We start from the raw sequence: 14,788 nt of genomic DNA, 5'->3' as shown, positions 1-14,788 counted from the left end.
AATTTAGCTAAAACTTGCACTCACTATATTTATATTAAATATTAATTGTGACAAATCTCTTGTCTTAATATATTTTTATTGGATATAAATTTTATCAAATCCATAATTAGATTATATTTTTTTATTATATCTTCATTACTTTCAAAATTCAAGAAAATCAAATATTAATAGCTAAATCATCAATCAAATGTTTAAATTTTAAGTTTTTGTATGCATAAAAATTATGTTCTTGGATCAAATAATAAATAATATTTGATTAACATGAAAATTGACATGTATATTAGAACATCAAAAAAAATTCAATTCAACCATTAATGGGAGTTCGTTGTCTTTGGCATCATATTGGTTGTCTTTAGGGATCGGAAGTAAATCCCTAGCTAGCTCATCAAAGAAGCTGAGAGAGAGAGAGAGAGAGAGAGAGAGAGAGAGATAAGCAAATAGAAAGAAATTATAATTTTTAATTTTTATTTTAAAATCATCGCATATTAAACTTCAGTCCAAAAATGATGTCGTATCTATATTAATATGTACGGATGCAATTTTGTTGTTGTGGCATTGTGATTTATTTACTATTAGTACTTCCAATGCACAAAGTGTTTGGAGTCTAGAGGGACTATTTTCTTGTCCAAGATGAATGCACAAAAAGCAATGGTAGATTAAAGTAATTGTTATTTACTGATGGCATTCAAGTAATTGTTTGTGGGGTTTTTTTTTTTTTTTAGATTTATCATGATAGGTGCTCAAAGGATAAAATGTTAAATCACCTACATTTCCAAACGCTAATGAGTAGCTGGTTCTTATTATTCTTAGTGAATTACAAGTTTCTTGTGACTTTTTTAGTATGACAATTAGCATAATAGTGACTTTGTTCTCATAAGAAATCCGCTTCAAAAAATCTTAGTCATACGCACATTGCTAAGCATTATCATGTTTGTGGTAGTTGTCTATTGTGATGGCTACATTAAATGTACGACATTTGACGATGGTTGTTGTAAGGTGCCTGCTATCGTTTGATATAGAACTCAATGGGCTTTTGTTCTAAATTTTGTGTGTGTATATATATATATAGTGATGATAGGAAAAGTTGGATTTGAATATTGAATAATAATAATAATAAAAAGTACCCACGCATACAAATTTAGATTTCAATTGGAAGCTGGTGACAGTTTATAATTTACCTCTATCGTTCATCTTGCATCTTGGTACCTAAGTTTTAAATAAACAATTATATTATTGAACTAGAGAAACCAAAATTTACCATTAGTCATTGCATGTTGATGTCTGTCAAGTCCTGCATTTAAAGCTTTTAGTATACCTCCTCTTTCTTCTTCTATTTTCAGCATCAAGGATATATACCTTGACTGCTTTGAAGGGGGGCCAAGGGCCACAATAGACAATCTACACCCAGAAAAGGCCCAAGGCTTAGACAGATGCCATTTTTATGAGTAAAAAAAAAAAATAAAGCCAGAGACACTTGGAGATTGTACTTTAGGTTTTCAAATTAAGTTCAAGCATATAGTTATATGATCAATGCAAAATAAATAATGTCATTTTTTATTTATTTAAAAGGAGAATAAATTCAACCATGTAAGTCATTGGTCAATCAACTATGTGGTTGATTTAATTGAGAAACCTAAAGTGTAGCACCTAGGAAATAGTAAATTTAGGATTGACAGTCACAGTACTAGGGATTTGAATTATTTGGTCTGGTTCACACCATGGAAGAGAAGAAGAAGAGCTGTAACCATCCTCTTTTATTACAGAAAATACATCCAAGTACTTAATTGAAACAGGCAATCAACCATAAGTAGGACTTGAAATCAAGAAAAGAGTTACAAAATTACCTTTATTTGGTTTGGCTACAATCGTTGTTGCTTACAACTTTTTCTCACACAGTATTATTGTGGTAGTATGAAGGGGGCACTGCGGGGGCTTTGGTCTTGTTTAGAAATATCAAGTTCTTACTGAGCATTAAAGAAAAAGCCAGGTCACGTGAACTTTTTAAAATGTTACATCTTTTAGAAGCAAAGAGATACCATTGACGTTAGTTTGTGAGGGCGAAGAAAATTTTTTGAATGAAATTCTCAGTCATAGCAATTGGTTTTCCCAACTCCTCCGGAATAGCTTAGAAGACTGTCCATAAATTTTTGGAGAGCACAAGTCAAAAGCAAGGAGAGTACAAAAAGAGAATCATGGAACAATGCACACACCCTGCTGAACTAAATAAGAAAATCCTAGTGTCTTTATGAACATTAAAACATTTCAAATTTTTTAAACTGATCACAGTTGATTGCTTCACGACAGCCTTGCCATGGATATTAGTATTAAGAACCTGATTGTGTGTGCAAATGAAATAGTGAAGTGACAGATTCGAGCTTTTTTTTTTTTTTGCTAGTTGAGTACAAGTCAAGATTTGCCCAAACCACTTCCCTAACTAACAACCAGCTAGCATCTGCTATCACTAATAACATCTAATTTGGCTAGTTATGAAGATGGACCAATAACTAACTGATGACATGCACTCTTGATATGCATCAGCCAAACAGATTACATGCAATTACCTATCCTAGTACTCAAATCTCAGGATCTGCTAACACTGCTAAATAGCAAATAAGATAGAATACAACAATACATAGAACCGCAGAGGCAGCAGACTGCACTACAGGCAGTTGACCAACACACAGATGAAGCAAGCATAACAGGCAACAGGCCAATTAACACAACAGCAGCAAGCAAATATAGTAGCACAGGCAACTCACTACATTGGACCCCGCAGCAGCAAAACAAACAATATCAGACACAAACACAGCCTGTAGTAGGCATCAGATGGTTTACAACTAACAAGGCAGTACGCATTATTTACTTGATTGTGTATTGACTGCACAACATACAAAACTAGACAAACTCAGTGGCAATATGCATCACTCCTTCCTATCATCATAAATGTACACATCCTAAGATTAAAAGACAGATTTATAGAATTTTTCCATAGATACCTTTACACCCATTGGATAGATGTAAAGCAAGGAGAAATTTAACACACACACATAATGCGCATGGCATACAATATAGTGCTTAATCATTTTTGTAAATGCACAGAAACCAAACTTCAAATCATCCAGAAATACTAACATAAGAGTGGTGTAGCCCAAGTTAGTTTAAAAAAATAAACTCCTTTAAAGTTCTAACTACAATCTATTTTGACATAATAAACTAATGCCAACGCTATATAACCACACACCATCAAAAGACTTTGTTGACTCTTTTCTTTCTCTGAGTTGAAGTCTGTTATGTACATCTCATCAACATCCATGATTGCACAAAGTCCTGCAAGAATTTAAAAACTGTGAGTGCATTCGTTTTTGTGATTTAATACCATAAGAAGATAAAAATATACTAATCAATTTTGTAACATTATGGAAAAAAACCTACACCAAGATTTGTGGTTTTTCGAAATGTAAAAATAAAGAAATACTCCAACCCTTTACCAAATGAACATGAGGACCAAAGTGAATGGGGGACATAGGTAAATGTTCTAAGCAGATTCCCAGGCCATATATAGTAAGAAGATATTTTGCTACTTAAACATAGGACAATTGTAAAGAGAAGACACTGTGCTACCAAAGAAAATTAGAGAATAGAAATATTGCACTACCAAAAGAAAAATTTCAAAGTAAAGCCAAAGCCGAGTAGACAACCACAAAACACATGTTTGAATTGAGGTTTGTTATCATCCTTCAACACCCTCTCATGAATAAATTCTTGGTTGTTAGTTAAGGGTTTTTTTTTTTTTTTTTAATAATTAAAATACATCCCTAAGTGTTCAATGTGTCTTATATGCAGGCTTTTATCCCTTGCTCAACAAAAATTGATCACCCTTGTACTCTTTTTATCCATACCACCAATATCCTCATTCTTCGATTGTTTAAGAGAAATATTTAACCTTCCTCTTAAACATAACCTTGGCCTAAAGAACAAAGTCAGAACATTAACTTGTCTATAAAAAGAAAAAAGAAAAAAGAAAAAACAGAACATTAACATGTTTTAAGATGAAAGTAAATTTCAGCAATACATATCACAAAGAAAAAGGTAATAGCTTAGCCTTTTGGTAAATTTCTTCGGGATTGAATTTCAACATCACCAGGTTGGTGTGGATGAGAGGGATGTCTAAATAAAAAAAGGTTGTTTCGCATCACTACATCCTATTGCTGCTTCCAAACCAGAAAAAGTTACAAAGTAGGGGCACAACCACCTAAATGGAGGAACAGTGAAAGAAACTAGATGCAAAAGTTAGCATGCTCACCATCACCAAGTTGGGGTGGATGAGAGGGATGTCTAAATAAAAAAGGTTTCACATGACTATAGCTTAGCATGCTCCATAAATATCCAAAAACCACAAATTGAACCACCATCTCTTGCCAAGCATCAATCACAAATTATCAAAGATCTCATTGATTTTTTTTGATATGTATCAGACCAGAGATCTCATTACTACAGTAAAAGACCACTCTTATGAACCAAGGATTGATTTGTCCATCAACATGTTTTCAAAATGAGGTTTAAAAACAAGTCCTTTTCAATTCTTAACCACCCAAAGCAAACAATAATCATTACTGAGCTGCTTTGTTCATGAAAATTGTTATATGGGTATCTTTTTCAGAAAGAAGATAGGCATATGAGGCGATAGAAGATTTAAAATGTACAAGCAATATCTTGTCTTTCTTTTTTTTTGATAATTCAATAGTTACAACTTACAACAAGGGAGGAGAGATTTGAACATACCAGGAGGTGCCAACCAGTTGAGTCACAAGACTCTTGGCATGACAATATCTTTAGCATAATAAGATCACAATTGACATATTAAGAAATTCTTTTAATAATCCAAGGAGATCATGAAGAACATTTAGTGCCAATTTGAAAACATGAAATTAAAAGAGGTCACCATAACATTATCGAGAAAGAAAAAGTTGAGTAAATCTATCTATATAATGTAAATTATTAGTAGCAGGAAGCATGAAATTCAGTGTCCATTTATTTTCAACCACTTGATAAATAAACATGCTAAAAGTTGCCACCTTGTTTTTTGATAGTTGAGTATACACGCTATTGACAGCAAGCAAAACCTTGATAAGCTATCTATCCTAAACATAAATCCACTCAATTAAGGTAATCGATCAACAATAAGAATTTATAGTATTTAAAATCATATCTAACTTATAATGAATGCCAAGTATATATGAAGAACAAAACGGAAAACCATGAAAATAAAATGCACCTTGCCTCTTGTTGGTCCTCTTTCTTTCCCTTAGTAAGTAACTGCAAGGTCGGGTTTGTCTAGCAAAACTAGACTCTCAATGTAAGGATCAACAAAACTATACTTAGATCCAGTAATCCCAAGATCTTTAACCTCTTGGGTCTCAAGGTTCCGCGAGACAAGCCGTTTTTTATATGTTTCCAATATAGCCTCACCACTCTTTCTAAAAGCTTTTAGGCTAGGTATTTTCACTCTGTAAAAACCTGAAGGTGGCCTTGGTATGTCCTGTGGGGCCGCTTGAGCATCCAAACTTATAATTTTGGTCCATGATGATGCATCCGCATAGTTTTTCAACACCCATATATCGAGAGTGTCAACAGAATACCCAGGTTCGATCACGGCAATGGAATTCCCATATGCCAAAATGGATACCCACTTCCAATAGAACATATCGGAATGCTTAGGCAGTGGTATCTCGCGGAAGACCTCATCCTCCAAATCAAACACCAAAACAAAGTGGAGAAATCTGATTTCTGGAGTTGTCTTGTAACAAACCAAATGCAAAGCCCCATTGACAAAAGCCTGTAGGCGTAGGTAGACCAACATTGTATCACGAACAGCACATTTGGGACATTGAGCAGTAACCACTCTCCATTTCCCAGTGGCAAGTGAGTAGACCTCAACCTTGGGAGTAGATTTACCCTCATCGAAGTCATCATCCTCAGGAGTGACAAACCTCACGACCTTATAGTCATTGGTTTTGGAATCAAACCCAAACCCAACAGCCGCGGTGTAGGGACCGGTAGTCCTGAAGGAGAAATTGGGGATAGGAAGTTGCACATATTTTTTAACACAAGGGTTCCAGAGAATGAAATTATAAGCATAAGTGTTTAAATCATCAGCTAGGCAAATCAAGCCATTACAAGTACCAACCACGCGGAATACTCCAGTAGCACTTTGGCCATGGAAAGGGAAGTCGTCAAAGGTGGTGTATTGATGGAAATTGGTGTTGTCGTCCCAATGTAAAGCGTAGACTTCTTTTTCGTCTCCGATTCGTTCCCGTTGTTTGACTGCTTTGGCGAGAGGCTTAGGGCAGAGTCTGAAGAGGAGGAGGTCGTTGTTGGAGGAGTGGAGAAGATGAGTGGAAATGAGAGAGGGGTTTTGGATGAGGGGTTTCCATGTTTTGGAGACAGAGGTGCAAGTGATGATGGATTTGATGGGTAGGCGTAGGAAAACTTGGGTTAGGATTTCATGAGGAAGAGAGTCCCACATTGCTTCTTCGGTGATGGATTTCGAAACTTCAGGTAAGTTGTCAGACATTGCTACTACCTTCAAAGAGAAAGAAAGAAAAGGGGTTTAGGGTTTAAAGAAAAAGTAGAGAGAAAGTGACACTACAGGCACTGCAAGGAGAGAATAGAAAGAAATAAAAAGTTTATTATGTTGTGTGGGAGTTTTAACGTAGAAAATGGAAAATTTATTGTCTTATTTGTGAGTTTAGGTAGAAGGAAATAGAATTGTTATAAGAAAACACTCATTCCCTCCTTTTCTATTAAAATCTCAAATTTTTGTTCTCCTAAATTTGGAAGAATAGGAGGGAATGAATTTAGATTTAATGAAAATTTTATTGAAACTCCTAAATTACTCCTTAAATTTTAGCCATTTTTATTCTCAATTAGCCATGCCAATATTTTTGCTCTCTCTTTGCTACTCCTTTCTCATGCTACTACTAATCTCAATCAACCATATCCAATTGTGAGTTTTTCAATTGTTTTGACTTCATTGATTTGATTACTATTAAAAAAAATTTCAATTGTTTTGCTTTCATTGATTTTTTCTCAACCAGCCATACTTAACTATACGTATTCTACTAGTGTACGTGCTCTTAATTCCTATCATTGATGCATAAGTAGCGTCGGGTCAGAATAGTGCAGTTTGTTTCCTTTAAGTGATACATATAGTGTTTTTGTTTTTTTTTTTTTTCCTCTCATTCCCCTGTTTTCGGTATGCTGGAACAGGTTCATACTTTTGTGTAATATGTGTGCTTTAATTTAATTTTGGTATGCTAGAACGGGCTTATATCAATAAAAGTTTTTATATCTCTTACCTAGATTGATGGAAATTGGTGTTGTCGTCCCAATGTAAAGCATAGACTTCTTTTTCATCTCCAATTCGTTTCGGTTGTTTGACTGCTTTGGCGAGAGGCTTGAGGTAGAGCCTAAAGAGAAGGAGGTTGTTGGAGAAGTGATGGAGATGATTGGAAATGAAGGTGGGGTTTTGGATGAGGGATTTCCATGTTTTACAAACGGAGGTGAACTTGATGATGGATTTGACAGGTAGGCGTATGAGAATATGGGGTAGGAGTTCAGGAGGAAGAGAAGCCCACATTGCTTCTTCGATTAAGGATTTCGAAACTTCAGGTGAGTTGTCTGACATTGCTACTTCCTTCAAACAGAGAGAGACTCACAACAGGAGAGGAGAGCGAGTCAACTAGGTGGGTTGGATTTGATGTTAAACCTGAGGCCAGCACAACTAGCGAAAGCGAGAGACAGTGAGAAAGAAAACTGATAAAGAGTCAAGTGATAGATAGTCTTTTAAAAAAAAAAAAAATCATCGCATATTAAGTTTTGAGTTCTAAGTCTATCTAATATCCAGAGAATATAGAATATATAATTTTTTTTTTTTTTTAGAAGATAGAGAATATAGAAATTGGTTATCAAAAAAGTAGAATATAGAAATTAAATATGTGCTATTGAATCATTGCCTTATTATGGGTTCCAGTTAGCTTAATTGGTAGTCATTGATGGTAGAATAAGAGATTTAGGGGCTGTTTGGTTTTTAAAAAACAATCACTCCTCACTCAATTTTCGTCACTCATCACTCTTCACTCATCACTTAAAATACCCTAATTTTCTAAACCCCACATATTTGGCACATATTTTTAGCTTCTCATCACTCAAATTTTTCTACTTTTTGTGGGACCCATACCTGACTCACTGCCTGAGCACCATACCCGCGTATACATCCCCTTTTTTTTTTTTTCTTTTTTTCATCACTCTCCCCCAATACCCAGACATTGGTTCTCTCTTCCTCTCAGAGTACAAACAACGCCAATCTCCACCTCATCGAGTACAAACAAGGCCGATCTCCAACAAAGGAAATCTACCCAGCGTCGATCTCCACCTTCGACAAGCAGTAGCGGCGCCAATCTGTGGGTATATCGGTTTGTTGCTTGTAATCTTTGAATGTGTTTGGTGCTTGTAATTTGTGGGTATATGGGTTTCCTTTGAATGAGTTTGGTGCTTGTAATCTATGGGTATATGGGTTTCCTTTGTATAGGTTTGGTGCTTGTAATTTCCTCTTTGATTCATTGATTTTCCAATCCGGTGAAAAGAAAAAAGAAAAAAAATGCAACCAAACCTAGAAACCCAATGTGAAACCCAATGTGAAAAAAAAAAAAAAAAAAAGAAAGAAGAAGAAGAAGAAGAAGAAGAAGAAAAGAGAAAGGTGATCCAGACCAGCGTGAAAGAAAAAAAGGAAAAAGAAAAAAAAAAAAAAAAAGACAACTATGTTGGAAAGAGCAAAAGGTCTGACCATGGGTCCCTCAATATGTGTGTATTTACAAAAATTATATTATAACTTTGTTTCCATAACTTGAAAACACCTAAAATGTGTTTTCAGTTTTCATAACTTATCATTTAAAAATTAGAGAATTGAGTGATAGAAACAAAACTTGAAAACAAATCCAAACAAGCTTCTCTCCGTGGGTCCCACCATTTTTGAGTGATAAGTGATGGAAACACCAAAAACCAAACAGCCCCTTAAGATTCAATCTCCGCCTACACTAAAAACTTATTAGTGTTCTTAGTTTGATATAGAATGGTATTTAAAAATAATAATAATAATAAAAAAAAAAAAGAAACAAAAAAGGAAAAAAGAAAATATGGAACGGTAAAAAGAGAGAATATGCAATGGTAAAGCGTTATGATTTTCTAGCTTAACTTGATTTCATTTATTGAGGAACTTGACTTTAGAGAATGGCAACTTCTTATTAAGATTGGCAGTAAAAAGGGATAGGATTCAAGAAGACTAGAAGGAATGGATATGCTTTTGAAGCCATTAACAAGGAAGGAAACAAGATTTTCAAGGGATAACACCAATTTCCATGTGTGTCTTGATTAAATTCAAAGTTTAATTGAACATTTTACTTGTTTTTCTATTTTGGTGAAGTCAGAGTTTTCTATTGTTTTTCTATAGTTTTCTAAAACCTCACTTGACACTTTGAAAGGGTGTGATAAGTGTTTGGGTTATCAACCTTTTAAGGATATAGAAATTGAGAGATAGGAGTTAAGGAAAAACCACAATAGACTGTGTAGAGAAATGTGGGTATAATAATCTCTAACTCTCAAGGATAGTGACTAGGGTTTTCTCCCAAAAGCACTCTTCAATATCTGTGGGTAATGTGGGTATATATAGTGTGGGTACAGATAGTGTGTATTAGATATGACAGTTCAACAAAACAGAATGTTTTGCAAGTATTTTGCAGGAAGGCCTTACCCGCGAGACACTCGTGAAAACTAGATGTCTTCATCCTGTCTTGACTCTTCGCATTCCAGTCATGCGTAGGGCACATGCTTCACTTCGGGGGAAGCCTACTCGCGAGCTACCTGCGAAAACTGCTTTAGCCTTCAATTGCCTTGAGTCTTTACACTCTCTCACTCACACACAACCCTTACAAATAAATCTCACATAAAATACAGGGTATATAAGATTGAACAATATTACAATCAAATTTGGTACGGAATTAAAGCCAACATAAACTAGTTGTAAATTACAACTTTCCACATCATACCACAATTAATAATATCTTAATAAACTCTCAATTTGGTTGAATTTTCATATGAGTATTATAATTGATTGAGTGTGGTTATGCTTATTCTTTAATATGTGATAAGATGATATGGCATGTTGAGATTGGAGGGTGTAAAACTTGGGTTTTAAACCACATCCTTATTGAATTTAATCTTTCATAAAAATATGTAAAAAACATGTTTAATTATTGTTTTAGTCTTTAACACTTGTACTGTGTGTCAAAATGGATTTTAACATCTTAAATGAGTCAATTTTGTTTCTAAACTTTTCGTATTGTGTCAAAATAATTCTTATTATTAAGCAGTACATGAAAAAGAATTGATGCATCTAACATTAATATCAAAATAATATTTTTATGCCATTTAAGCTATCATTTGAATTATCACGTGTCCTTAATTAGAAAATAAAATAAAATATTTGAAAATATATTATTTGCATCTCCATAAGTAAATGAGAAGTCATTTTATTAGCAGAAATTGAAAAAAAAATTTCTTTTATTTTCCTATGCTTTCTCGGCAACCAAATGGTGTTTAAGTCTTGACTTTTTTGTTAAAGTGCTCATGAACATCATCTAAAAAACATACTATTTACCTAATTTTAAAATAAAAATTTTAAGAAAACGAAAAGCCAAATGTCAATTTTTTACATTATCATTTTTTTAAGAAGTTAAAGTTATTACCAATTATATTATAAAAATCTTGTAAATTAACATGGTAATGAATCTAATTAGTGTCATGTCAACAAGGTAATAAATTAATTTCCTAATTATTTCTCTATTTTGTGTTTAAAAATTGATACATCCATTTAATAAAAATAGTGTGTAACCCCTTGCATATGCACACATGCATTTAAAAATAATCACTGTGGGGCCCGGCCCAAAAATAATGGGCCACTCCAAATCCAGGCCCATCCGAGGAGCGTCCTTTCCGAGGAGAGGCCACACATGAAGCGTTACTCAATCCCAGCAACGCCCAGGAAGCCTGTCCGAGGAGCAACTCCTCCTCGGACATCACGAAGCCCAGACCAAGAGCCATCCCCAGCCAATTCAGTTCACCCTCCAGACATATAAAATGAATAAAATCCAAAATATCCCTCGAAAAGCTACCCCCACATTAATTGCGCCCCAACCAACCTCTTGGCCGCATTAATGAGGAAAAGACCCCTGAACAGTACCGCCTTGGCCTCTGCAACTCACAAAGGGAGTGGTGAGGGCGGCTGATGGGACAGGCGCTCAAGTGGATGCTTAGATGATCAACAGGTGTAAGGTTTAGATGAAAGAAGGAGAGCTATATAATGTAATGCAGTCCCCCAAAGAAGGGGACGAAAAAAAACTGTATGAAGACCTAAAGAGAAAAGGAATATAAGGAGACTTGAGAAATCTTTCCCGTGTCTTTTATCTTCTGCAACCACCTTATCCATGCATTCGACCGAACAGGCTCACTGAAGCCAAGTTCTTTCACCCATTCTCTACGAACATTCATTGTGGGTTGCGTCTTGGGTCAAAGCCTGATCATTAGAATTTGGGCCAAGAAAATCGTGCAACCACAATCACAATTATATATATATGTGTATGTGTGTGTGTGTGTGTGTGTGTGTGTGTGTGTGTGATTTAGAATCTAATTGGATTTAAACTTTTCAGTTTTTGTACCCAATAATTCATTTGCTATAAAAATTAAAAAATTAGATGGGACACATAATGTAAAATTGAACTCCAGTGTATATTGTGTCAAATTCCATTGTCTCCTATTATATCAAAATAGCTTGTAACCCTATGCATATGTATGAATACACTTAAAGATATACAATAAAATGCATAATATAATTCATATATATATATATATAATTTAAATATTATTGATAATCATTTTTAAATTTTGTTAACTCTTTAAAAACTTTTGTAAGGATATTATTAGCTATAAAATGTAAATTGTCCATTTTTTTTAATTATTGTGAAGCACTTTTATTTATTTATTTATTTTTATGATTCATTTATTCTAGATTTTTTGGTTTTCGTACTTAATAACACACTTGGTTGAATATTTATAATGTGGTCCCACATTTTATTTTAAAATTAAGAAATAAAACTTTTTAAGAATAAATAATTTAGCACACATGGCGCAAAAGTGTAACTTTAATTTGGAATTCTAATTTGAGTTTCTCTCAACTTCACTTATTAGTGTATATATATATATATATATATATATATATAGATGAGTGTTTAATTTTTCTCGCAAAGAATTGAATAGTATAGCTTTTGGGCCATGGTCTCAACTACAACACTCAATTTTGTTGGATTTGGATGACACCTTTCCACAACGTATCATTAAGAGATGTAGAAAAAATTTGGAGTGTACACAATGTTTAGCGTGGATGGGGAGAAATTTCATCCTATTCTAATTGGTTAGGTTAGTAAGAGATCTATTCCAATTTAATGATCCTGGAATTTTGTATACAAGTAATAATCAAGGAAACTTCCGCCTAAAATAAGTCAAACTTTTAGCACGAGAGAATATTGATGTCTAGACAAATCAAGCAAAGGCCGACCAAAATGGACCATATTCTTAATTTCTTATCTTGATTTGTTCCATGTACAAGACTTACAGTCAATGCTTGGCGTATAAAAGTTGAACATTTTATCTGAAGTCCATCCTTTGAAAGCTTGAGAAAAAAATTCATTTAAACCAACACAATATAGAAATTATAAAGGAATCAAAGAAGAATTGTCAAAAATACTGAAAATTTAATATGTGCTTAAATTCTTATAAGGATGAACACAATAGCAATAGTCTTTTTTTTTAAAAAAAATAAAGATTAAAAAAAAAAAATCTATGCTTATTTTGTACGTATGATAAACCTATCACAAAGTTTTTTGAGACTCATGCTGATTACCTTTTTCATTATTATTATTATTTTTTAAATTGTTATCCAAAAGTTTACATTAACTTATTTTACTGTTATCTCATTAGTCTCTCATTAATTGCCTAAGCTTACACCACACTTTTCTCTCTTCTTTATGTCTTTTAGCATACTCACCATTTTAATATTTTAAAAAAGCAAAAAAATAATAATTAAGGACTAATAGTAATAACTAACCAAATAAGATCCTGAAGAGAGATAGAAAGACACAAAAATGATGTGGATTGTTAAATAAAAGGCGAAACTACATTGTTAGTCCCTAAAGTTTACCTACTGAACACTATTGGTCCCTGAAATTTGAAATGAGCAATATTAGCCCCTAAAGTTTTAAAAATAAGTTATGTTGGTCCATTCATTAACTTCCGTTATTTCTATGCCTATGTATCTAATGGAAAAATGAGGTGGCATATTTTAAATGATTGACACATTATTTTTTTTTTATCAAAAACTTATACAATAGTAAACTTTTACCTGAACCCGTTTTAAGTGATGGGTTAGCCTAACACATCCAAATCAAAACACACCAAACCTGATACTGGAGAGATAGAACACGATCTGAGCCTTAATCTTCATATTCTTCACTTCTCCAGGCTCCACCTCCATCTGGTACTGCAACATAGCTCAGCCTGAAAAAGAGAACTTTGACAAAACACTATACAGGTCCCACGTATGTCAAGAAATGCTAAAATCACAAGGAGAAATGCATGTAAATTACTAAGAGCATTCCCATCAAGTGTGTCAAATGCCAAATATTTGGCATTTAACACACCAAACTCTAAAAAACCACATTCATCAAGTGTTTTAAATGCCATAATATTTGGCATTGATGAACAGTGCAATCTCAAATTTGAGACCGCACTATTCACAAATTGTAAAATTTATATTATTTTTTTATTCAGGTGGGGCCCACTTTCTTTTCTTCTTATTATTTTTGTCTTTCTCATTTCCGTTTCTTCCTTGTCTCTCATTCTTGCTCTGAGCCAACCATTTCTCTGCTCTCTCTCTCTCTCCCTCTACTCAACGTCTCTGCCTCCCTCTCTGATGAAACCCAGGCCGGAGCATCAAGCCAAGCTGATCTCTATTGCAGTGGTTTCTTTTTACTTTTTTTTTTTTTGGTTGAGTGGGTTATGGATTTGGTGTTTTGGGTTATCTCACGCCTTGGGTTTCGATTTGGGCATATTTTGGTGGGTTTGTGATTTGGTTTTAGGTAGTGGGTTTGTGATTTGGTTTTGGATGGGTATGGTTTGTGGTGGGTATTTGTTTGATGGTTTTTTGCGGTGGACTGGTGGTGGTTGATGGTGGGTGGGTATGAGTTTTATGGTTTGGTTTTGGGTTTGTGATTTGATTTTGGGTTTGTTTTTTGTTTGTGATTTTGGTGGTTGGGGGTTGAGGTTATGGGCGGTGGTGTTTGGTCGTAGGTGTGGTTTTGGTGATGGGTTTTTGGCCGTGGATGGTGATGGGTCATAGGTTTGGTTGGGTTAAGTTGGGTATGGGTGGTGGTGGGTGGTGGTGGATTTTGTGGTGTGTGGTGAGTTTTGTGGTGGCTGTTGGTATTGGGGTGAGGCTGGGCTGCGGTGGTGGCTGGCAGTGGCCAGCCATGGGTGTGGGTTGTACTATGGGTTGAGAAAGATGGAGAGACAGTGGGAGAGAGAGATAGAGGGAAAGTGAGAAAAAAAATGAATAAAAATATTAAAAAAAGAATATTTAAATGAAGTTGTAAAAAAAAAAAAAAAAGAATGTTTGATGTTT

At 34.3% G+C, this 14,788-nt stretch overlaps 1 protein-coding gene across 1 annotated transcript; it reads right to left on the bottom strand.

Annotated features, from left to right (window-relative positions):
• Positions 1–331: 331 nt before the first annotated feature.
• On the bottom strand, positions 332–6,644 carry LOC115983350 (F-box protein At3g07870-like). Its single transcript, XM_031105990.1, has 4 exons — positions 5,276–6,644; positions 3,242–3,327; positions 1,259–1,398; positions 332–394 (listed from the first exon to the last, which is right to left on the bottom strand). The coding sequence occupies exon 1, from the start codon at positions 6,572–6,574 to the stop codon at positions 5,306–5,308; it is 1,269 nt and encodes a 422-aa protein (XP_030961850.1). The 5' UTR covers positions 6,575–6,644; the 3' UTR covers positions 332–394; positions 1,259–1,398; positions 3,242–3,327; positions 5,276–5,305.
• Between the last annotated feature and the right edge of the window lie 8,144 nt (positions 6,645–14,788).

The sequence above is a fragment of the Quercus lobata genome, chromosome 4, assembly GCF_001633185.2.
Source record: "Quercus lobata isolate SW786 chromosome 4, ValleyOak3.0 Primary Assembly, whole genome shotgun sequence".
Lineage (NCBI taxonomy): Eukaryota > Viridiplantae > Streptophyta > Magnoliopsida > Fagales > Fagaceae > Quercus > Quercus lobata.
The sequence above is the reverse complement of the archived record's forward strand: the minus strand, read 5'-3'. Positions and strand labels throughout refer to the sequence as shown.

What these genes read in the sequence shown, in the direction of transcription:
- LOC115983350 (XM_031105990.1), bottom strand. Translation starts at nt 6,574, where the DNA reads ATGTCTGACAACTTACCTGAAGTTTCGAAATCCATCACCGAAGAAGCA.